Raw genomic sequence first — 26977 nt, 5'->3', positions numbered from 1 at the left:
ACTCAACATATGCTACCACACAAATCACTGACAAACTAAGAGCATTGCCTTAAAAGAGGGGAAAAAGGACCTCAAAACTATCAAAAAAGTCAGAGTTAATTTTAAAGCCAATATTCAAATGAAATAGAATTTATTAAGGAAAAAGTTAGCAAAGTTTGTTTCTACTTTGTGTAAAGCCATGAAGCACATACCACTGGTTTCGATTACTATGAATTTTTATTCAATGTGGTGGCACAACCTGCAATGTCACAGCAACCAAGTCCTTTGATTCCAGTAAAGAAAAGTTATTTGTTATATTTCCTTTTTCAGTTTTAAATGCCATAGCACATAACTGTGGACTTTTACATCTAACATACCTGAAAGATTTATGCTACCCAGAGACACATCTAGTGTTTAACTGAATTCTACTAACCTTTGGCTGTAAGGGTATATTGAAACAAAGGGATTTAAATCACTGAGTATTTTTAATGGTATTTCTATTTAGTAAGTTTATCTTTGTTGCTCTTTGCTTTCAGGGTAATTTAATGCTCCCTTGTCTGGTATAACAGAAAACATAAATAGAAATAAAATAAACAAAAGTATGTGATTAACTTTCTTTATAAGATTTATTGTGTTGTGTATGTTTAGCTTGAACTGTCTTATTCCTGTGCTCTGGAAATTAACCAGTGCCAGACTTCTAAATCCTCTTCAAATAACACTCTCCCTAGAATCCTAATCATTTCAGTTGCACATCTCCTGGTAGGTTGTTTTGGGGTTTTTGCAGTCAAAGTAAAAAAAAACTAAACATAGTATTTAAAAAATATTAACTAAGCCACTGTGTTTTAGTCTCAGCATTCTCTTCAATCTTATTTTCGTGCAACCTACAATTATGTTGCTTATTTGAGCGCTATTTAGCATGAATTGAACCTTTTCTTGAAATGTGAGCCATGTTGCATGTGACCTTTCCCAGATACTTACATATTTCCCATAATTTGTATTAACTATTCAGTTTTCTTTCACAGCATTTGATATTCCTCTTGTAATTTTGCTGTCTCCACGATTTAGACTAAGAAACCACAACACCTAAAATAGTTCAGATAAATATATCCCCTTCTCATTTCTAGAGGATGAATTAATATATACTAAAACACAGGCCCAGTAGGAAAGCCTGTGGCATCCCATATATATGAACTTAAGATTCATGTATTTAGCTACTTAGAAGCATAGAAAATAGAACCAAGCTGGAGATGTATGATAGAAATTTTGTTCTTATGTGTACACTGTTTATTCTGCTGTAAGAAATTGAAGAAACTGTCTCTTCTATCTCATGCCAATGGCAGGCAGTGGCTGGGGATGGAAGGGCAAATTTTCTCTTCCCCAGGGCCCCTGAGCATGTTTCACTAAGAGAAGTTTAAACTGGGAGAGGCAGAGAGAGGAAGGATTAGCAAGGACAGTGAGGCAGCAAGGATGGAGCCCAGGAGGTGTCTGGGAGAAGGAAGGAGCAGACAGGAGTGAACCTCAGAGGAGACAACAAGATGACAACTGGGGCCCAGAGAGAATTTCTGTTAGCTAATAAGCCACTGAAAGTTGCAAGAATGTACAAAAGAATGCAGGAAAAGAGAACACTAGCAAGGGCTAGAGTTATATTCAAAACTTATTAACATTTTTCTCAGCCAGAGTTTGGATTTTCTTTGTTTCACAAATGGGTATGTGCCAGTTCATATTCTAGTAAAGATTATGACTAGAGAGAGATGCTCTTGTGGTGCTTTTTCTGTTATGGGCAGGAAACAGATACCTCAAATAAATAGCTGTTTCAGGGTGATATTTAGAGAGCTGACTGTGTCCATTCCTCCATCCAGGTGAGGTTCACCTATGACAGCTATCCTGCAAGGTATCTGTCCACCCTGCTGTCCCAGATTTTGAGTGAGAGCAGTTCCAGAATTCTTCCATCAACTGGTCTCAGTGTTCTTCATCTGGAGAAGTTTAACCTAACAACTGGCCTGAATCCATTATACAATCTAAGTCAATTTTCCCTTATCCTAGCTATCAACCCTTCTCAGATACAGAGAATAAATTACTGTTTTCTCTTTGCATTGTTTATTACATGCTTGAAAAGCATTATTTATCAGATTTACAGCCTTCAAGCTCCTAAAAGTCTAAATAAAGGACAATGATGTATCGCTCCATTGTCTTTGTTACAGAAATGCAAAATATTCCTCTAACCTTCCCAATCAGCTTGCAGAATTATTGCTAAACAGTCCATAACTTAATTTTCTTCTTTATATACTTTGGCCATACCATATTTTGTCACATGTTCATCACACAGGAGCCAAAATAAATGTTTTTGTCAACTTTTGTAGTCTTTACATTGGAAATGGAGATCACATACTTTTCTGACAGCATCTGCTATTTTTCATTCATTTCAGAGCAGAGTGCAATTTGTCATACAACACAGCTTTTTACAAATCACCAGTTTCATACTTCACAAGTGTCATTGTTAAATTCCCCCTGAAGATAGGGACAAGGAGACTCAAAAATTAGCAGGGGAAAAATGTATCTCAGAGATAGTATTTACGTCAAGGGATAGGATGTAGAAGACCTTCTGTCTCCCAGTCTGCTTTCTGCTTGACAGACAAAATAGTTGATAAGAGGTTTCTAAAAACTCCTATTTCATCTTCAGTGGCAGTAGTGGTAAAAGGTAAACGTAAAGCCAGATCTGTGCAAAGAAACGCCAGTTTGAAGCTACGGTGACTTTGAGAAATTTAGGTTTCAACCTACAAATGTTCATGAAACACAAATCTCAAAATATTTATTTTCTACAATACACACATTTTGTTAGCCAGTGCAAATCAAGAAAAATATCAATACAGACAAACAAGCTCATAAAACAGCTTCCCTACAAGTTACATCATTTAGCAGGTGTAAAATGAGGGAATGCAAAGAAAGAAGACACACAATATGGAAATTCTTTTCAAAGTCTGGCATTTAAAAAATATTCATACATCAATTAAACATTTTAAATGCCTATACTATTGTATTCAACTCAGTTGACTCATAATTTTGCATCAACTGACACTATTCAGTAAATGTTATTGGTTTCATTGCACTTGCCAAAACATATTGAAGGTACTTAATGAATCTTCCTGACTACATTACCTGTCATGGGTAATTTCTTACCACAAGAAATATCTAGAGTTCAAAGAGTTAATAAAAATAGGGATTTTAGTGATCTAAATCTATTTGCAGTAATTTCTGTCTAGTTGTCCTTGACGTTTCACCAGCTGGTAACCTCCTCTACTCCCCTTTCATTCACACTTCTAATAAGACAGGTTAGCTTTCTATCATTTAATAGTCAGCTGCCTTTCAAACTGCCCAGGAAGCTTGGCTCTTCTCATATGAAGAACAATGCAGTAAAGCTACTGAAGGGTGTATAAAAGAAAGAGTAACATTAATATTATAACAGACATTTCTTGTCTGTAAATGCGATCTCTAGTTTATTTTAATAGCTATACTAAAACCCCAAGGTATAGTTAACAGTATTATATGCCTTGTGTCTTCATATAAGAAAACATCCCCCAAATGCATTTTCTAATTTACAAGCCTGTGACAAATCCAAACTGCTGAGAAATTAAACTTGAAAAATATGTCTTCAGGTGATAGAGGACTGCTATTAACACTGTTATAATTGTACACCACTTGCATCAAATCTGACATTTCTGTTTAATATGTTTTGCTAAGGGTATACCATTTTATGGCCTTCCAATGAAATCAAATTCAACCCAGACGTTTTCACTTTTCTAGTATAATTCACTTCAAGGTTTTAAGGCTTCCATTTCTTTTTCTTTCTTTCTTTTTCTCCCAAAAGGTTGATCCCCTGGCATCCATGAATTCCACAAGAGTCTAGCACTGGGTCAATGAGTCAGTCATGAGTTCCTCCATTTCACACTGAGGCACTTTCCTGACATTTTGTCAGAGCTACCTTTCTAACTTCTAAACAGACTATTCAAAAAGTCATATAACGAGTTTGAGAGGTATTAGGAAAGATTAGTGTCTGAACAGGAGGTTCTGGGGAAGTCAATGTTGCCAAAAAACTGGAGGGAGGTGGGGGGGAGGGGAGTGAGAAAAGAAAAAAATGTGCAAGCTGACTGGCCGAGTTATGGTCATTTCCGGGTGACTTGCTTCCTCAAAGGTCACCCCGCGAACGCTCATTCTTCCTCCAGCTTGCACTGATTATCTCGAGAGAAGGTCGATGTTGATCAAGGGAGACACAATAAAATAAACTCTGCTATCCAGGTTCCCCTTGTGTGTTACCGCTCCAACACAGCACATACTGTATTAATTCTGTTTCATCCACTGTAGGTGAATGAGTTTCTTCAAAATGAATCAAAACAACGTGAGACTAAGGAACAAAATAGTCTGAGCAAATCTTTAATCCTCTGTTGAGCAATAATCTATCATACCCTACATTTTTCAAAGGTGGTGTACTTTTTGCCACAATTTGCAATGCCAGAATTACAGCTTGTTTTCAGGCTGATCAAACTACTGCCACAGCTCTATTTTCATTAGCTCAGTGTGAAATAATTCAGTTCCAGAAGAGACTACACATATTCAAAGGGGAGAGGGAAGGAGGGAAAAGAAAGGGAGAAACAGAGAGGGAATGCCAGGGAGAACACAAGCATGGGAGGAAAAGAGTTGGAGCTTCCTAGAGATATATGTTCTTTTGCAAATTTCAGGTATTTGGTTTTTAAATTTTAATGCAGAATCCTGTGAAAGTGGTTTGGATGTATTTTTTTGAACAACATTAAGGGTGTAAAAGAGCAGTTGTGGAAAGTGGCTGCAGTACTTAAAAATCTCAGTTCATCAGTTAAAACTGATCTGCTTCAGTGCTTACTGAAGCTCTTGAAAATAATGTGCCTCATAATCCTTTTTCTTAAACTAACTGATGTAAAAAACCCTCCAGATTTTACTTTCCTATTTTTTTTTAATTAGACCTTGTTAATAAAGAATAAAGACAATTCTTATAATTGTTTAATACAGTACTTGAGAGCAAAAATTCTGGCCATCTTACAACACACAGCAATGAAGAATGTCAGATTAATTCATTACACACGCTGTTTTAAAATTATTTCATAACCTGTGCCACAATAATTAATGAGATTATTAAGAATCAGAGATAAATGTACTTAAAGCAGCTCAGATGAATTTCAAATGTATGATAAGGAATACATGAATAATGAACACTTGCTAGTCTTAACAGTTTTCAAAGTTTGCTACTTTGATGGATGTATTCCACACACTAAATATTTACTATAAAGATTCAAAAAAATCTTTAGGATGGGAAAAGAATTTACAGCATGTATATCACAAGGAAATCCACACTACCAAGCCCCTTCCCCCATGTATAGCTACATGTGGAGCCAGAAGAAGCTATACAAGTATACAGAAAACTTCAACAAAGCCTTCAGATTCTGTACTCACACACAACCTGAACACTTCTCTTTTGCACACTCTCTCCTTTCCTACAGGACTGCTGGATAAATACTAGAAGTTGCCAGAGAGCTGACCACAAATTTTTGTATTATTCACACTCACAGAGCTGAAGCTTTTCTGTTGTGCAAGACAGTGGATGCTACTCTTAGGAGAGTGACAAAAATGGCCAGAAATGTTGAGAGGGTTTCTTAGTAGTTCACCAAACCTCACTGCTTTTCAAGTCCCTGAAAACTTGATTAAAATGTTTGAAAGTCCAGCAAGGCATTCTAAACAGTAGCACAACAAATCTGAAAAAATGAGCCACTTGTTGTATTAATAATAGTTCATTTCCCTATCATTTTGCAGAATGAACTTCAAAGCCTCAGGGAGAAGTTGGCCCTGATGTAGTGGCATTGAGAAATTAAGTTCATTAAGATCTTAAGCAACAAACAACAGCAACAATTAGCCGCTATACTCATTCTTGATTGATCACTAAGAAACACAGACTCTGCAAATCAAAGGGCCTTGCCAGTACTTTGCCAGTCTGTGGAAAAAAAAAAGTTTTACAAATAAGGGGTTTGCTACTTCCCTTTGTGGGGATATTCAAACTTAGAGAATACTCAACTTCACCCTAACTTTTCATGCTCTCTTGCTTAAATAAGCATTTTTCCACTCGATCCTTTTCCTCTGAGGTTCTCCTTGCACCTTGACAAATAATTCTCTTTTTCATATGTTTGCATATTTCATAGCACTTATCTGTCTTCACTTTAGACATTTAAATACCCTCCCCCATACACATTTTTCTACATGTATCCAACTCCTAAAACACATATTTTCTTCTTCTGGTTAACTCCAGGTATATCTTACACTTGATGTTTTCCAGCAAAGAAAGCACTAAGCATTTGCTTTATCCATCAAGAATTCATACTAACAACTGGACAAGGAAAAATGTTCTCTGAGAACATAATAGCTCTGAATAAAGATAGGCTATTTCAGGTGGACAACCATGAGATATTCTAGTTGTCATAACCTAAGGATAAGCCTTTGGTATCATGATAAACTTTGTGCCATCCTGTTGATCGTAAAATTTCCTTCTTAAACTGAAGACCAAATAGAAGTGCATTGATGTATTTTGTTTAGGCTACTGAAGCTTTGTATTAATATTCAATAAATTATTTTGGTGGTGTAATACATTGAATGCTGGTATTAAATCTCCCCTAATTTCTACAGATTTTTCTTTTCTTGTTAGATAATTTATGAATGCTTTCTATTTGTTTTAGTATCCTTTAAAGATTCAGTTCATTTTAGAATTTCTTTTTATTCGTGTATATTCATCTTAAGCTGAATCAAATGAAAATAAATCAACATTATTTTCTAAACTCATCTTTCCTGTATCTTCATTAATTAACAAGCTCCTATTTTAAACAGCATATTTATTCCCTAATGTCTCCCTCAACAGACAGGTCAGGGATTATCTGGAGAAAACATTTATTGGTTAACATACCTCATCTGTTACTTCCATATTAGATTTTCTGTAATGACTTAGCTCCAAGTAGTATTTCTCCTTCAAATGGCATAACAGAAATGTGTATATATTTATAAATCTGATTTGGGGGCTCTGGAGTAGACTGCCAAACATATTCTGGAACACATTGTTTTACAGTCTTCCCCCTAGAGCAAATCTGACCCTTAATTTTTACTATTTTACCTGCTATCCCAAATTCTTTTTTTTACATTCAGTGGCATTAAAGAACATAGCTACTTCATTTCTTAACCTTTTGCCTTCCTTTTCTGAAAGTACCTATTTCTGAGCACTTTTTTAATATTTGTTTTATTTTGATAAGTTGGAGTTTTTAATGCAAATACATTTTGCAATGCAGCTGTTATCCATCCTTAATTCCTTCATCCTTGCAATGGCTGGCAGCAGCAGTTTAAATTATCCCACTTGGTTCACAAGACTCCTGGTATTTTCAGACAAACATTTCAGTTAATTATTTTACTGATAACTCATTTGGTTGCTAGTTTAGGAACAATCCTTTCACTAATTACACACCCCACTTGAATACCATCTCTCCGTCTGTCCCCAGATATTCCTTTATCTTTTGCAATGCCTTGATGTATTTAACTGCCCTCCTCCTGTGTACTAAAGCCAGACAAGAAGATTACAGTCACTTCCAACTGTCTTCCCTTATTTCTCAGTTTAAGGCTCTTATCCTTTATTTGAGCCCTACTCTTAGGAAGTCACTTCCCCAGATACTCTAGTGGAATTCCAGGAAAACCAGATTTCATTGAAAAGTAAAAATCAAATATAGTAGATACTACCTCAAATTGCTGTCAAATTTGGAAATTTCCTTGGTTTACCTTACAAGACTAAGAGTGATGGTACTTAAAAAACTATTGACTTCCAGAGGAGCATGAATAAATATAAAATGATTTGTAGGAGACTCAGGTTGATTTCTTCATAAAGCATTTTCTCCCATATGTTAGGACGACCATATAATTTGCAATTTTTCTAACTAATTATTCTATTTCCAGTTATTCTAACTAGTAACTGAATAACAATAACATGGTTTGTCTCTTCTGAGACTGTTGGAATACTTATGCAAACAGGAACCCTGGATAAAAATAAACCAACAAATCTACATATTTTTTCTTTTTTTTCTTTGCCAAGACAAGTAAAAAATATAATGGCAATATGACCTTCAATTTATCATTTCCTAGTATGAGTGGTAGTATATAAATAGAAGAGAAACATATTCACTGCAAAAATGTGGGGTTTTTTTTTAAGAAAGAGCTATTTTTATAGTGCAGCCTTTACCTACTTTATTACTAAAAAATGAGAATCAAGAAGGGACCATACTATTCAAAATATTGCTAGATTTTTGTTTCTTTCTGATAAGGTCCCATGTCTATGAGCAATAACCCTTTGTATTTAACAAGGTAAATACAAAGGTAAGGAATAACAGCAGTAAAATCACCCTGCTCTCTGGCTGTTTCTGTATATAGTGTAGAAGTTGTTTTAATCTAATGTGTATTGTTGCATAATATCCCCAGGCACATTCAAGTAAAAGCTAAAGCTGTACAGAAAAGCCAACATTTTAAATGCGTCTTGTCATTAATGCTTTATTAATTGCCCCAGGCAATGCAAACCCAGAGCTAGGCAAGCTATAACAATATGACACTTTAAGGTCAAATCCAATTCCTGCTGTGTTTTATGGAGTGGGCCAAATATTGAGTTAACAGCAGGAAAGAACAATTTATTGAGAAAAACAGCCTTTTCTCCATCTCCTGATTATCTGATCTAAATTAGATCAGTTAGGCTGTTTTTCTCTAAAAAAACAAAACAAAACAAAACACCTTTTGTCCACTCAACTTCAAAGAATCTTTGTTTGTGTTAAAACAATAAACTTTATTAACATCTATATATTTACACTATACCTAGTGTGCTGAATATAAAGAAATTAGATACATGTAAATATAAAATATAATACAGCACCTTCTTTATGTTTAGATAAACAAAAATACCATAATGAAATTGGATATTCACCCATTTATTTAACATATAAGTTACCTTCACATCTGAGGTATCTCTTTGGCTGTTCCTCCAGGACCTGGCCACTGAAGAAAAGGTTCGATCTGGGTGGTCAAACTTGCCATCATTTGCATTTAGAAAGAATGTTGTAAAGGGCTCCTGCAGTTAATGAAATTATGACACATTAAGAAAACAGTACAAGGACTCATGCAGCAGGTTTCTGTCAAAATCCAAAAGCCTTTTGCAGATCAAAATACTTCATAAAGGCAGAGTTAAAGAAAAACATGGCACCTCAGAGTTATATGTATGCATGGGTTTCTGCACTGAACATCTGAGTGTATTTATTGGCACTAACACATTTTGCACAAACAAACCCTAAATTCTATACCCTAAGACTAATTACCCATCAGTGGCAGACATATGTAGCTAAGTTCCAGCTCACAATGACTGCCTCCTTTACTGCAACCACTACAAACACATTCTGTGTTATTTATATAATTGGGCTTTGTTTACTCCTTGAATGTTGGTATGTCAAAATCTTTAAAAAATCCTATCTCTAAATCTTTCTTGTTTTCATTTAATTGTAAAGAGCTCGGTAGGTTCCACTTTGCCTCAATGTGAGACGAATGGTTCTATGGTCATTATGAGGCAAATTATGGTTCCAGGATATGCAGTTTTATCATTATTTTGGGGCAGAGGTACAGAAATTAAATATTTAGCCTTTACTTTTGCTAATTCTACCTGAAACCATATCCCAGTTCTTACTAAAAGGAAACAGCTACCAGCTTTTGAGAAGGAAGAGCTCAGGTATTAGACAGTCTGTTTAACATTTTGATGTCACTACATTCCACTGCAGGGAAGGGGTTAACAGTGGATCAAATCCTTAATTTGACATTAGAACCTGAACATGAAGATCATTGGCAGGAACCTGGATTTCCACCACTACTCCATTAGCTCTCTTATTCAAGCTGTCAGTGTGCCTACAGGGCTGGAGGTTGCTTCTTTCTCTTTGCCAAAGTCTTTTTGCCAAAGAAAATCCCTTTTATTAAATTCACACCCGAACTTATTTTGTTGCATATCCTAATCATCTGGAAATTTTATTAATCAAAGCAGTTCATGATCACCAGATTGCAATTGTGACTGCAGTATTACTTGTCTATTATTTGAATTTTATTTTAAACATTCTCGTTCTCCTTCTATGGAGTTTTTGAACAAGTCAGGGAACTCCTCCATCAACAAAAAATTTTTGAAGGAATTATGCCACATTATACACATGGTGTGTAAATTTCCCCAGATGGAAAAGGTATGAAGAAATTTATCTTATACATAGTCCTTACGAGAAATTAAAATGTACATAAGGAAAGCATGGATGTAAAAATAGTGAAAATATCCAAAAAAAGAGAGGAAAATAAAATATGGAATTCTGACTTCCAGAAACCATTGTTTCTCTACCTTTACTCCAGCATGTCTTCCCAATTATGTTTGTTCTATCATGCACTGCTACTTTCTTTCAAAGAAAGAAAACCAATTTTTTTCCTCTTAAAACATGGGGAATTTTTCTCTAATAAACACATTCAAAAGAATAGTATCTCATAAATATACTTTCATCCATGCATTTATTCCAATCAGAGAATCCTAATATGTGTTAAATAATTAATTAAAATAATCAAATTAAATACAAAATCATAGCTATATAATTTCTTGCTGGAGGTCCCTAAATCTCATTGCACAATGGCTTTATTTGCACTTGTGAATATTGAAAGGCTGTGTGGTGAGGAAGAGATTTATAATTTAAATAGAATATTAAAATTTAACAGTAGCTCAACTTGATGAGTAGTATGAACTATCATAATGAACAGAAATATTGAAAGAAAATTTCTATCCAGATTTTCCAGTGCTCCATATACTGAATTTAATGCAAAATATAAATGAAAATGTGTAAGATTCAGACCCACAACCACAAAATGGAAAACAATATATATAGAAAATGGATTATATCAATTTATCTTACATTTCTGTTAATACTATAATTTTATTAAATTTACATATTTTAATATTATAATTATTTTGATTTAAAATTAATTCCTCCTCCCAATTATCTGTATATATTTGCAATAGTAACTATTCTGTTTTGTAGCTTGCCCTGACTGAAAAACATAGTATGTTCTAGATCTGAGCACAAATAATTCTGTCTTCTAAAAACTCCTACCCATCACTTTTTATCTTTGTAAGATATGTGCAATTTTTGTGAATATTATTGTGAAGCAGACTGTGGATCATTGTAGAGGTTCTGAAATCAGAAGCAGTCAATGGATTTAAAAGAAGCAGAAAAATGATGTAATTACAATAAATTATGTAAAAATATTAATCCAAACTTCCATGACAACATTATTTTAAGCATCTGAGACAAATACACAAAAGCAATAAAATTCATAATCAAGGATTAAACTTTTAGTAGCTGAGCACTACAGGGTGCCCTATTATGCTATCCTACCATGGCCTGTTGTGCCTATCTTTTTGGATTTTTAATCCTTAGCAGAAATTCAGAGCTTTTACTTGCTTTATCTCAGACCTCTAACATAATTTTAAGGTAATTTTTATTCTCTGGGAAGTCAAGTGCTTATATAAATATAATTCATATCTGTATTCAATATACTCATTTAAATACTGTTATTCTATGATACCGATTACTGTCATTTCATGTAAAGGTTTTGTTGCTGTGAAAGCTATAAAGCAGCACAATGTTTTCATTACAGCTCCATCTCTCTCATTCCTAACATTCTGAATAAAATTCACGCCTTGTTCACTGCCAACAAGGAGAGAAATTCGTGGGGGACTTGATTACATTGAACACAAGCTTGAGCAGTGAGAACAATGAATTTTTCCACTCAATAGCACTTCTCTCCCTCCAGTTCCCTTTTAGCAGTACCCAGACTCATTTGAATCATTTATGGTGGGAGTAGATGATGAAGGTCGTGATGGTGGTCATTCTAAGACATCCTGTGTCAAACAAAAATGTCTTTCCAGCCATTTGTAAGGGGAGAGGGAGATTATACAAGGGTTTGTCAGAGTGGCACACACCTTTTGCCTGATATATCCGTGATAGTCCTGCTCAAATCTAATAAAAACAAGACTCAAATTCACTTCTGTTTACCAGATGACATCCAGTCCTCTTCACCTTTGAATCTCACTAAAAACTGTTTTTTAACTCCTAATAAGTCCAGAATGTCTTCTGCCTTGTACAAATATGCAGCCATTGCAATGGCAACTGAAAACAATTATTCTCTACAAGCATCTTGACTATCACATTAGAGAATCATGCTCTCAAACACTGGTCTCTGTTTCCATGAAGATGCAACTGATTTACACAAATATAACTTCTAAAGTAACAATTATTGAAAATCTTCAATTGTATCAAAACTCTATCCTATTTCTCCTAAAAATCTGAAACCAATGCTGATATTCACATTCTACGTGACTTAAGCCAGAATTCATTCTTCTGTTTTTCTTTTTTTTCCTTCTGTCAACTTTTCAGGTCAAGTCACTGGACTACATGGCATTCTGAAGTGGAATTCTTGGTCTAAACTATTCCATCTTCTGCAACTTAAATATTCAGTGCACCAGATGAAATGCACATGAACAAAATGAGTCTTCTGGTAGTAAGGTCACCTAGCAATAAACTATAAACATTCAATTTCATTTACACAAAAATACATACAATTGAATATATATTAATGGTGAAACAAAGGCAGATATATCAAAAATTAACTCCACAGAGCTGAGGTTAAGACATAGAGTGTCTTTTAAAAAACTAGCCTGATGCCTGTATTGGGCTTGTGTGGCAAACAAAATCCTGGGGGAGGCTACAGCTGAGTCTGGTTTACCCATGAAGGTAATTGGTGAGGGATCTCTCCCTGCCCTTATCTCAACCCATGAGTCTTTCCTTATTTTTCTCTCTCCTGCCCAGCTGAAGAGGGGAATAGTAGAGTAGTTTTGGTAGTACTTGACATCTAGGCAGAGCCAACCCACCACAATACATCAGATAAGGAAAAACAACTGAGGGAAATATAAGGCAGTAGGGAACAGATTATCACAGAATTGACTCAAAAATATGATATTAAAAGCAATGTTTTGAAGACAACTGACAGAAACCAGATTGCATCTGTCAAAGCTGAAAAGCAAAGCTTAAAATAATTTTTAAGGTTTTGTGGCAATTGCACAATTCTCTCTATATATATCTAGTTCAGAGTGGCTGAAACTTCCTTACCTACAGCAAAGACTGTTTCCTCCAATACTAAGGTCTAGGCAGGCAGTTTCTCCCCTTGGATCCCCATTACTACATACTGCTTTGTTCTGCTTCTATCTAAACTCTCATTTCCAATTTAACCTTTTTGTCATTTTTCATTTGTTTCCTCACTTTTTTCTCTTTCTTTTGCTTTTCCTTTTCTCTTTGGTTTACATAGTCTTCTACTATGGGTTTGGTTTGTACTCCTGTCCTCCACTCTCAGTTTGTTGTCACTTTCTACCAAAAGCTCTACAGTAACACATCTTTTCTCATCACTCTTCTACAGTCTTTCAAAGTACTGAAAGCATTTTTCTGTCTGAATCTCTGCATCTCTTAATGTCACATTCCTCTTTCTGGACTAGACTGTAATTTACCTTTTCTTACAGAGCCGTCTTCACAAACTCTCATCAAAGCTCTAGCTCAAGAAATTCACAAGCAAGAAATACTGCTTTAACTTACAGAAATCTGACCTAGCCTTATCTATCAATATCACTGGCACAATTTTCTCCCTTTAGGATATTTCATCATTTATTTTGTAACAAAAATATCTCTATATAGATCATTATGACTTTATAATCTTTGTTGGCATAATCTTTTCCTCTATATACACTTATTGTCAAATATTTATTTAGGGTTTCCATCTGCTTCCTTATTCAGTCTTATCATATTATTGTCTTTTTTTCCTTTTCTGAGGTTCAAACTTTCCTTGGATTTGTCTTCTTTCATTTCTGTTGTCTACTCCCATTAGAGATTGCTTTTCTTTGTGAGTCAATCATACTTAAATAATCTTTAAAATACTTATGTAGGAATGTCCTTGTATTTAAGTTATTTGTTGTTTTCACCTTTTCATTGGCAGCTTCTTTTGGATATCAGTGGTTTCCACTTCTGCTTTCTATTCTCACATATATTGTTTGCTCTAACAAATATAAGTTGTAAACTCTGTATTGCAAGGCCATCAAGACAAAGACCTTATTCTCTTGCTCTTTAGGTCAGAACACAAAGAGAAAAAGAACATCTACAGTATTAAATAAACAGCAGTAGTAAAAATGACACTGCATTAGCCTAATACAGGAAATGAATACTCCTTGGTGTGTTGTGCATTCAGCCTCTAACTAGACTTCCAGCTCTGAGAATTTGCCAAGTAGCAAGAGAGGATCTTTTGCTGTACAGCAGCCAAAACTAATAGATAAACATGCAAATAAAACTACTGCTTTTAATCTACTTTAAGGCAACAAAGAAGCATGTGTACCATAAAATGTATTCAATAGATGAATAATTTAGCAACATTTAAAAGGAATACAGTGGTCACCCAACACAGGAGTGTAATCAGCACTAAGGTTCCCATAATTTAAGAAATGTATCCTGAACTCACAGATACATGAATTCCCTTCTGAGCAGAAAAAAATGAACATGTCTCAGGGAAGCTGAGATTATCAAGCTTTGTGTGGCTGTTTTGCTTTGTTGTATGCAAAACATGCTTAGAATACACCTTATGTAACAGATTTTTATTGACAAGGTGTACTGCTTTAACTTAAGTAATTACACAATCGCTCAATTTTTCATTAATTCAGGTTTTTCTGTGAAAGCTTCAGTGTCTCATCAACACTCTTTAGACTGTAAATAATTGTGATAACACATACACTGAAATCAGATTCATTCCACATTTGAAGTTCCCTAGATCTGGTTTTGGTCATAGGAGCATGAGGTTTCCAGAATTGACATAATAGTTTGAAGTTAGAATCCACATTTTTACATTTCTGAAAACTGTAGAGATATTCATTAATTTAGAAGCATAGTTCATAGTTCATGTTTCATTTGCATAAAATATGCTGCTTTAATATAAAACTGGTTATATAATTCCCTTCTCAGTGTGACAGTTTAATGTTCTTACAAAAGGCTTTTTTTTAAATGTTGCATGGATCTGTCCATAGCTGAAAATAATAAATGAATATGAGCAGTATCAAATTTGTGTATTATCTAGAGATATTTATGGGGAGGTAGGTTTAGATGCATTTTTTTCATTGTATATGTCCTTATACCACCACAATTTTATTTTTAAATTAATTTTGGACTGTTTGGATAGGAAGGAGCCCCTGATGACTACAAATGAGTATATCAAGTACATCTAGAGAATTTCTGAGATTTTAAGGTGGGGACGAACGATGAGATTCTAATACAAATGTGCTTTTATAGGAACAAAACAAAACAAAACAATGCTAAGTGACAGAGAGATGCTGTAAATAAAGATATTCATGAAAACCAGGATCCAGAAATACTTACAATACGAACAAGCCAAGCCAAGGTAGAAGTAGATGTAGAGTAGTGGGTGTTGTAATGATAAGGTGGAGTCTGATCATCCTCCCATGTCTCATACCGTTCTGCATAGAAGACAGCTCTCTTTGGGTTCAAAGCACCAATAGGCTGTAAAGTGATAAGAGGTCACATATATTATCAGCTGAAGGGCAGCACGTTAACATAGGTTAATTCTGCATTAAAATTCACTGCACAGGAGACTCTGCAACCAAAACCATTCCATCCTGTAGTAACCCCTGAGATGGCTGTAAGCTTAGAGTTTGTTTTCAAAGGCTTTGTGTACTAAAATTCTTATGAGTTTCCTTATTTCAACTGACAAATAGAAGTGATCCACATCTGCAAACTTTCAAGACCTTCTTGAAGTATAACTTGTTTCCCAATTAGTTCAGTAACATTGTTCTGGAAATAGACTTCTAAAACTGCATTTAAAATGCATTGAGGCCAAACTAATATTTCTGTTGCTGTCATTCACCATAATCACACAGCTAATGAAAACTGACTTTTGCTCACACAGGATACTTTGTAATGCGCAGTTCATGATGAAAAGATTTCACGCGGAACTGCTGATGGTGTCTGGTGATCCTAAGCAGAAATACTTAAAAACCATGCAGAGTCCTCAGGACTGGGTGTACTTTCTGACTGAACAAAGCCACGTTTCACTGAACAAAGCAAACAAGCTTTGTACTTGAAAACAATAGAATGGGGAAATTATTCAAAAATTCAAAGTCCATTCTGAGCAAACTTAAAGGACAATCTACACAAATTAGGTAAAAAATAAGAGATGTAAGGCAGTAGTAGGAACTATTGGTTTTGATGTTGCTACTTGAAGAAGACAAGCTTTTTATGATTTTTAAACCACTTCATCTTATAATTTTTTTGCAAAATGTATTTGTCACTGTGTGATGCAAAAGTTACTTGGATAAAGAAAATAGATTTTAGCTTTTATAGTAAAATTAACCAAACACATGGAGTGTAATACTTAAAGGAGAGCACACTTCCACACCCAGTAATTGTATACATTTTTGTAGTTTATAATTATTACTTGATTTACAATAATCAAATTTTAATTAGAATTTATATTATTAAAGGTATGAAAAATAAATGGATAGGCAAGGACTTTGACCCTTTTCAAAATGCTACCAGTATTTTTGCATTTTATTTCACTGCAAATTTTTTCTACTAAATTAAAATCCAAAGTAATTCAGAAAGGAAATATCACTACAAGATCAAATCTCTGTGTTTCACTACACTAGATATTAACATAAAAAATTTTAAAGCTGCAATTATTTTATTCTTTCAGCACTGCAATGTTTCTTGAGGTGGATGCATACAAGGCTGACATAGAACATGATGTTTTCTGATTTAGAGCTTGTTTTTAAATAACAGACTTTGGTGAACACTTACATATTAAAGCATTATGATTTCAGTCTTTTTCACATTAAGCTTAGTACTTTGCTGTGTCATGGAGATGTTAATAGTTTTCTCATATGTGTAAAATGATTGAGTAATCCCAAAGGATCGGTGTTATCTGGTGCAGACTGCACTGAAAGACCTAACAAAACATTCTAGAAAGAGAAGTATGAGCCATTCCCTAACACTTTCCAGGCTCATTTCCCAGATATTGGCAATAGGAAAAAATAAATATTTGCATCTTTGTTATACTTGGTTTTGTTACACATCCTGCCAGTGTCAGGAAATACACTGGCAGTATTACAGCCTTTAAGTTATCATTATATAAAAATGGTTGTTCAACAGCTTCTTTGAAAGAGACATTCTTTTCCCATTAGACTGACAAACTGTGCAGATATATGTGCACTTTGCTAAATTATATCAGGCTCTGGGTTGCTTTGGGAACTGGATGGAACCTGCTGACACCACCCTCATTAAGGTGCTGTGCATCCACTTCTCCAGCAGAAAAAATTCCAGCCCCAACTGCACATTCCAAGAGCTAAAGCACTAATTCACACCATAGTCTGTTAAAATGAAATGTTCACCCCCTCTGAGAAGGGAACACAGAATAGCAGACAAATTGGTGAGATTGTATTTGGTAATGGAGAAACACCCTGAGAATATCTCTTCCCTCCACTACGAAGGTGCATCTTATCCTATGCTGCCGTGAATTCTGAGGCTGTGGAAGACAGAGACATCATCTGTCACCATTTTATAGGTTTGAAGGCACAGTGGAGAATGAATATGATGATTAATGCAGGACTGAAAAAATGGAAAACTCCTGGCCTTTCAAAACACAGTTGATGCTTATTAGAAGTCTTTCATCAAATAAGCGATGTGTTTTCATTATTCACTGTAAATTGACTAGAGTAACAAGGCTGGTGAGGTATAACTGATGCTCAAAATAATTATGAGGTATTTTATTTTACAGACTAGCAAAATTTTAAGGATGGTTTGATCACTATCTTTAAATAACATTTTAATATAATATATATATTTGTAAGGAAAGGAAAGGAAAGGAAAGGAAAGGAAAGGAAAGGAAAGGAAAGGAAAGGAAAGGAAAGGAAAGGAAAGGAAAGGAAAGGAAAGGAAAGGAAAGGAAAGGAAAGGAAAGGACAATGGGGAAGGAAAGGAAAGGAAAGGAAAGGAAAGGAAAGGAAAGGAAAGGAAAGGAAAGGAAAGGAAAGGAAAGGAAAGGAAAGGAGGAATAGCTTGTCTTCAACTAGAAAGTCTCACCTCAACTTTTCAGGACAGATCTTGTATTGGATGAACTAGTGATCTGTCTGACAGCCTGAGATTCAGGAGACATGGGTTATTTTCTCATTCCACAAGCCTTTATAGTGTCCATGAGGAGATTGCTTAGGTATGTCTTGCACATCAGACTGCTTGCAATGGGAAGGTGATCTGGAAGTCCCTGAGCTGCTCTGGAGGGGGTGATGTGCAATCATGGCCCTATTTATGTGGGGATGACACCTGGGACCCCAGAAGTGGCACAACTGTCTCAATGCAGTACTGCATGGGGAGGAGAGCTGGGAGCTGCTCATGCTTACACAACTCTGCAGCTCCTACTTCAGCCTCACATAAGTTATGTCCGGCCTGCAGTGAAGAAATACAAGAAACAACTGATCTCCCTTCTCTGGGCAGTCATGGAGACACTGATGTGAACAACCTCTCTGCACATTAATGTAAAGGACATGACTCCAGATTCAGGAAACCACACAAATAGAAAATGCTAATGAAAGTGCTCAAATCTCTCTCTGTCTTTTGTTGTTGTTGTTGATGTTGCTGTTCAATTTAAAAATTTGTTGATTAACCCCAAACAGAACAGCATTTGTATACCAAAAGACCAGGAACTTTCTGAAAGCAAAAAATCTTCATAAATAAAATAGCAGGGAATAGATTCTGCAAGGTCTGCACCTGGCTTCTTTAGTGTTATTTTAACATCCATGTGAGAAAATGCTGTAACCCAAGGTAATGTCATGAGTTCATCCTTCAGTGAAGACAAAGATATTTCTGTAAAGACCTTAAATCTCAATTTTATAAACTAGCAGCTAACCCAGTTTTACTCTGATGGCATGGGTCCTATAAGATGACAAGTTCTACAGTTTCTTGTGAAATGTGTAGGATATATGGAGTTTTGGTCACTTTCCATTGCTTAACTATGCCATTTTCAGCCCAGAAGGTCAGCTACCTCAGTTTTAATCTAATATCATGGTTATAAAATGCAGATAAATTTTATTTTTGGATCAATACTTGTAACTTCATGTAATGGAAGAAAATAATATTATTTCCATTTGACTGAGATTCTGTTGGTGTGTGCACTGATTAAAGTTATTTTCACAAACAATTCAATGGCAAAGCTCAATCCATATACTAAGTCTCAGTCTATAATCTTAACCATAAGACAAATGCAGAAAGTGAATTTGAGTCAAATAAATTGTTCTGAGCATTATTTAAAAAGTTCTTGTCATAATGTTTTATAAAATGCTTTTTCCAAACACACAATTTGTCTTTTTATTGCAAAAAGCCCTCTGTAAGGACTCAAATAGAAATAACTTCCCAGATAATGGTTTAATAAATTTTTTTTTACTCCAAACAAAAAAGAACAGGTCACTGTATGACAATGCCTATTCAGCCACTTCACTTTTGATGCATTAAAAACTGCTGCTTCAGTTTTATTTTGTTTCATTCTTCCATTTAAAAATAAGGCAAGTATTTAATATTAAAAACACACTATTACAACTTTTTTTTTACCTGGCTAATCTCTTTAGATATCTGGCCTTTGAACAAGTCAATACATATTGCCAATACACCTTATATCTAGTGTTTACATCACCAGACATGTTATGTTAGTTCTGGAATATCTATTTGTTTGGTGAATAGAACTATATTCTCTCATGAGAGTAGAACTGAATGTAGCATCCTATTTATCTAGCCACTGAAATATTCTGCTTAACTTGACTCTAATTCATGCAGCAGCTACCTTATCTAGTTTGGTTTTTTTTTTTTTTTTTTTTTTTTTTTTTTTATTGTTGTTTTTTGGGTTTTTTTTTGTGATGTACTGCACAAAATTGTAGCTGGGTACAAAGGAATATTGAACCTGTCTTTATTTGGCTCCAGCTGAAAACTGACTGAGCTTTTCCTGACTGTTTGCTTTTTTATTAGAAAACAGCCACTGTAGAACAACCTATATATAGGATGTCTCAGGATGACACTTTAAACTTTAAAATAAATTGTAATTTCATCCAAATTTATAAACAGATTTTTCTTCAGCACCATATTATGAAAACCAGATATCAACAATATCAAATATAAGAGCACTCACAGATTCACAGTGCCAGTTTCACTCAGTAAATGATTTTTATTTAAGAAAAACACATGTTTAATTGTGTGGCTTTAATTGTGTGTAGTTTTTCTTCTGATGGAAGAGTTACATATGACAGCGAAGTTTAATTTCATTAATAAAATAAAATTATTTCATTTTTCTGAACAAGGATTCTCAATAAGCCCATAAACTCCATTCCACAGCATATACATTTTTGGAAGTATTAAGTGTGGTTGCCTTGAAATATTCACACTTGGATGTGTTCATTTGCATTATTACATTTAGAAGCCTTGGGGCTTTATCACTTCCTTTTCTTGAAATGGCACAGTAATAAGGAAAAGTGGTTATGCTTATCACCACCCATCAGTCAAACACCTTCTATATTAACAAAACATAATTTTTTCCACTCAATGAATGGGTGTGTGATGTTTCATACACATGTCAATATTAGTATTACTTTGCCTGGTGAAGAAATCATTTTATTTAACAGGATGTATGACTGGAAGTAAATGAGGAGAAATTCCCGTTTACACTTTAATGAGCAGGGACAATGCAGCATGTCAAAACCATGCATTCACTATAATTTAGAAGTCATACAATTTTATACAAACAAGCCATACCACATTTTAAGTGTCTTGAACCTCACAAAAATCACTGTATAGTAGATGCTATGTACATGTTTCCTGGACTAATGTTTAATATCCTAAGTGTTCTTCTAAAGGAAATCTCAACAAAGAAGAAAATAAGCAGATCACCTGATGGCTTGATACTGAAAAGATAATCTATGTATCTATGACAGCCTCTTTCATTAGCTTTTGATCCTGTCAAACAATAAATATAACCTTTAACCTTGTATATGTAATGAATAAAACTTGAACCTACACTGTCTAATCAAATGAGAGGTACAATATATCCCACTGCCATGGTACATTCCATGCCTGTGAACCCTGGTTTTAAATCTAAAACTCTATGTAAAATGAAAAAAACCAAAAAGCTTTGGGAACAGAATTTCCCAAGAAAAAGGACAGAGGAATTTTCAGACTAATATTTAAATATAATTGTTCTAAAAGAACAAGTGACATCTGGATTTAAAAATACCACAATAAGGAGTGCCACATAAAGCCAGAATGAAATGGAATGGAAGGAAAGGACAAGCTACACATTTAAGACGACTTTGCACGAATGTAAATATTTAAGTTTGGACTAAAAGCAAAAGGCACATGTTTTACTCCATTTACTGACATCCTAAGCAAGACAAACACCTCTAATTTCATCTCCAAAAACATATGAATTACATTTGATATGTGTGTTCACTTAGGATTCGAGATATCACAAAGGGAGTGTATCATATTTTGTACAGAAAGCCTAGAAACCAAAGATTTAAAAATATGGAAAATCGTGTAGTCAATTATCAGAATGACATTAAAGTATTGTACAAACTTTGAGCAAGAATATACAAAATATTTTTAAATGCTAGATTTAGTACCTACATTTAACTACAAAAACTATTTTAAACCAAGAAAATAAAGCATGGTATGTGACTTCTCTTTTAATTTCATTGTTTTTGTGGAATTTTAGCATATATGCACTAGTACTAAAATTCTAAATAATTTCAAAAGATTGTTTGAAGACAATTGCTAAACATCAAGGACAGAGGCTTTGTGAAACTAAGAAGGGCAGAATTTACAGGGAGACAGAAGGTCATGAACTGACAAAGGAGATTTTATCCATCAACAGTTTAGCTGGAGGTTCTGATCTGCATCAAATCTGCAGGAACATGGCTCCATTTCAGAGCAAAATCTGACAGAAAGGAGTTGCTCCTCATGGAAAGGATACTGTGTGGACCTGCCCCAGAGGTCTGGCTGAGGCTTGATAGCACAACCTCCTTCAATACTGTTAACAATAAATCACTAACTTCTGCTTTTTAGCACCAGGCTACTCAGGATTCACCTCCATGAAAAGAAAAGTAGGGACTCATAGATACAGAACAATACCGAAAATAAAAACAGAATTGACAAGGTAATGTCAGAAACATTCAAATTTTTAAGATTTTTACTGATAATGAAAAAATTTAAACAGGATGCAAGTAACACTTAACAACCCAAGTCAGGCATTCCATACTAACCAGCCACTGCATTTTAAAATAAATCATTAAACTGTTTTTCATTTAAAAATCATGGTGGAATGAAATCTATCAGATTTTATGGTAATGAACACTGCAAAAAATTGTCAGTTACAACCCTTTTATTCTGAGGTATTCCACAACAATTTAGAGATTTCACATGTGTTTTTTTTATATATGCATGGGATAAATGGAGCCCAGATATTGCCAGAAAGGAAAGGTCATTTTCCTTGACTAGTTCTGTAGGTTTTTCACTGGTCAAAATCCTAGCTGTTCCAGAGGGAACCACTGCTAGCTTTTTGGTAGGTTTTCAAATTGGCAAGAAAAGGTGCACATTTCAGGGATTCTTGATGAAAAATAAATATCCATGGACTTGATTTTACATTTCCTTTTGGGGAGAGCACTAATAACAGTACAGTGATACTTAATAGCTATACATGCACTAATGCCATAATGAGTTTTTACTAACCAATGAGAAAAACCTCTCTATTCAGCTATCACACTACTTCCTGTAGCAATTACATATTTTAGCAGATTGCTATAAAAATCTGGATTGAAACAAACTACCTAGAGAAAGGACTCGTGAGACACTGTCTAATCTTGTTGCACTTCACCACATGCAGTGCTATACTTACAGAAAGTGAGTTTTAGAGATTTTGAAAAGTGTAAGCACCTTAATGAAAGGTTTATCTTTCTGAACAATTTTAAACCAGCAATACTTTTATACATTCTAGGGAACAAGCCAGGGCAGAATGATCACAAGTCTTTTTTTAAGTCACATCTGTGGATCTTTTATTGTTCTTGGCACACATTACAATGGTGTTACAGAACTGAAAAAAACATTTGTGGAACATACCTATAATACTGTGAAAGGTCAGAAGTTTTACATAACCTAACGGAAGTATCAAGCAATTTAATTCCTTTTGAGGCATACTGTGAATGTACCGTAAATTCGGGGTTTATTTGCTCATTTATTTTTTTATTTGTCTAAGACAAAAAAGGGAGTGTAAACTGAGGTGTCTCTATCTGCTATTATGAATTCATGTCCTACTCAAATTATTTTGGATGTTTTACAAAAGCAGGCCTCCAGGAATGGTTACAACACATCTGGAGGTACTGCAAGCACACTCTTTCCAGCAGAGATGAAACTGTCAAATATCCAGGGCAGGATGTCTCCATTACTCCCCAGGATGTGTGCTTGCAGGGAGAGGAGGAAAGAAATCCAGACTTAAAGCATAAACCCCAGAAACACTCATGTCTGCCCAGCAGCAGAAGGGAATGCAGGGTCTGCAGCACAGGACTGCAGAACAGGCCTTGGGGGTCATTTTCCTCTCCAGCCTCACTCCTAAAGGCAGTGAGTGACAGCTTCCTGTGGTTTTGAGCCTCATTCAATTTGTACAAGCAACTTCCCCCTCTTGGCTGAGGAGCTGTGGTAAGGATGCAAGAAAGCTGACACACCAGACTACAGAAACCTCACACTGGGGATGCTGCAGGACCATGCCCTGTCTGGCCACCTCCACTGGATGACAGTGCTTACACTTTCTTAGTTGATACCAGATTGCAACCAGGAATGATACTTCCCACAACTCAGTTTTGAGACCTCTTTTTTGTCTTTGTTTCAGCTGGCCAGAAGTAGAGCCCCTCCATATGTTTCTGCTATGCTTGGCCAGGACAGACCTTCTCTGCAGTCTGTTAACACATCCAGAGTACCAGAGCTGGGTATTATGACAATGTGGTGCCATTAGAGAAAAAAATACTAGGATTTTTTTTATTATAAAGCACTAAGTGCCCAAGTCAGGTTGGATGCAAAAAACCTCAACAAATAACAAGAAGGATGAGATACTCCAGGTTCTAAAATAAAAAATATCCCTTTACTAATATTAAATCAAAAGAAGATGCTGATACTATATTACTATTCTAGTCACTGCCAAAGAAAGTGAAATATTAGTCCAAGCTTTTTATTTCCAAAGGATCAGCATTTATAAACTAAGACACATAATTGGTGAGATCAAGAGATCTGATGCACTCCTGTTCCATGTCAGAAGGTATGGAGGAGTTGCAGATTTGGAACCAGAAAAGTGAGGAACATGGAAGTAGCATAATGTGGAGATTCAGTATAAAATAATTCTAAAATAGAAAGTCTATTTCAGACTTTTAGGAGTTTAAGATAAAGACCTTACTTAACCAGACTATAAATATAAAAGAAAATGTCTTTCTAAAAGGGCTGGCTGACTGTTCTCCAACAAAAATGAAGCATACCTTTGAAAGATCTCTGAAGTTGCCTGGAAGGGTCAGATCTAACTCTTCAGACTCATAGTTTGTTAAAACCCACGGAAATACAGGGTACTGGTTCAGATCGTTGTACGTTCGTCCTGTTGGAAAGAAAGTTTTAAGAATTAGGAAACAGTGTCCACTTGTCCAGCTAGAAAAGAAATCCAGTGGTTACATTTGTTGCATCATATGTCCCCAGTTCCCACCACTTTGACAGAAGCAGGTATAAATCTTCCAGACAAAGCAGCTATTTAGCTGCACTTACTTTAAACCAGAAGTCAGCACACAAACTGAAATAATATAAAAAGCACAGTATCTTTTAAGATCAACTAAAATGCACCATGACAATAAACACTTTATTTTTTATTTCCATTAAGATATTTTTATAGCATGAATGTAGAAATTCAAAAGAACTAGACTGTTACTTTCCTAGCAACTTTATGAAGTATCATAGCTGGCAAAGATAAAATGAAACTCCAAACAGCAAAGGGGTAAATTTGAGGTTTGCAAATATAGGTCTATACTAGATAGTCCGTGCAAATCCATCACTCCCAATGGTTCTTCTTCACTGAAGAAATGGTGAGATTCCATGGCAACTGTGGAATCAAAGGGATGAAAGTAATGTTTGGTGTAATTCTATTTTTTAATCACTTTGAAAATTACAAACCAGTTCTCCAGTGTAAAAGACAGAGCTGACTATCCCAGGCCACTCCCTTAAATCATGAAAAAAACACTGCTGTCATCCCAGCAGCTCTAATGTGCAAAAACCATCTTTAGATACCATTTCAAAAGAACAATCTGCAACTGCAATGAACTAAAAAATTATTAATTCATCACAAAGAAAAGTGTGTTTGGGAAAGGCAGGGTTTTTTTATTCTCTAGTACTTAGCAGAATCTAACATTTCAGTGATAAGACACATGAAATTTCTTAGTACAGAACTGTCCATCCTATTGCTATAGTGAGAACCACACAATATGCAACATGACTCTTAAAAAACAAAACCAGGTCATAAATATACCTGTGTGTGTATTTATATAATATAATTAGGTGATTGAAATAATCCAGGTTAACAATTCCCAGTCCTGCAGCAGATTTACAGCCCTGTCTCACTAACTGCTTCCTTCCAGATTCTGGACAGATTCCTGGGGTACAAAACACAGCACAGGAAAACACAGGCTTCCTTGTTCTGAGTAGCAGTTGCAATTCTCCACAAAAATCAGTTCTGCTTTAATGAAATGTGAAACTTTCACTGCTCTACAAACACCTTGTTTTTTCAATGGAAGTTGATGAACTAAAAGCATGTTTTTATTTTGCACATAGTTTCACTTAATACAGAAGCGCATATTCTTAATAATTGTGCATCCTCATTTTTACACTCAGAGAACATAGATGTTGACAAAAATAATTTAAAAACCCAGTTAAGGTGCAAATATAACTGTCAAACAAGCAAATCCAGCACTGTGTGCTGCATACACAAATAAAGATGGATAGAACCAGAACCACTTCCTCTTCTTTAATATCAACAATGAATGAATTAATGAACAAATGAACAAATGAATGAATGCAAAACATCTCTTGGACAGAACAAGAATGCAAATCAAGAAGTATACCAGAATTTATCCTTTTAAGGGAGGAAAAGGAAGGTGTTATCTGCTAGAATATTTATTATTTTAGACTTTTAGGAGGGGGCTCAATATGTTTTGAAGGAAGACAATTCTGCCTCATTTTATACATCCACCAAATCAGAATATTATTTTCCTCATTGGCAAGGGTTTAATTGCATAATTGCTTGCAAAGTTTCTTGAGATTATCAAATTTAGAGTGCTTTAAAATATGGCCTCTATAAAACTTCATACAACAGCTTCATACAATAAATGTTTTTCTCACCATCAGAATCTTTAATTAAGTTAACAGAAGAGCATACAAAAGCTTCCACAACAGAAAGACATTTGTGTTTATGCAGTGGGCAGACTAAAAGAACTTTGAGATCCAGGAAGAGAATGACTGAGAGGACTGTAGTCTACTACAAAGCATAAGCAAAATATGAAGATTCTGCACAATCAAAATTTGTATGGAAAAGAGCTCAGAGTAATAAAAATCTTCAATGGTAACCATTTTATAGAAGGATTTAAAAAGTGAGAACATCCTTTTGCAAAACTTTGAAAGGAAATATAGGGTCACACAAAATTACTTTTAATTTCAAAATTGAAATTTTTTTCACATTGTGATTT

The 26977-nt window shown here is 34.9% G+C and overlaps 1 protein-coding gene across 3 annotated transcripts in view; it reads right to left on the bottom strand.

Annotated features, from left to right (window-relative positions):
* NBEA (neurobeachin) overlaps positions 1–26977 on the bottom strand; it is a 444651-nt gene that overhangs the window by 54223 nt on the left and 363451 nt on the right. For all 3 annotated transcript variants that reach the window (XM_056503564.1, XM_056503573.1, XM_056503580.1), the window contains 3 exons: positions 24734–24846; positions 15546–15686; positions 9020–9139 (listed from right to left, as the gene is read on the bottom strand). In XM_056503564.1, the coding sequence (XP_056359539.1) occupies positions 9020–9139; positions 15546–15686; positions 24734–24846 (374 nt within the window). The remainder of the gene's footprint in view (positions 1–9019; positions 9140–15545; positions 15687–24733; positions 24847–26977) is intronic.

Source organism: Oenanthe melanoleuca, chromosome 1 (assembly GCF_029582105.1).
Source record: "Oenanthe melanoleuca isolate GR-GAL-2019-014 chromosome 1, OMel1.0, whole genome shotgun sequence".
Taxonomy (NCBI): Eukaryota; Metazoa; Chordata; class Aves; order Passeriformes; family Muscicapidae; genus Oenanthe; species Oenanthe melanoleuca.
Note: the sequence above shows the minus strand (reverse complement) of the source record. Positions and strands in the feature narration are given on the sequence as shown.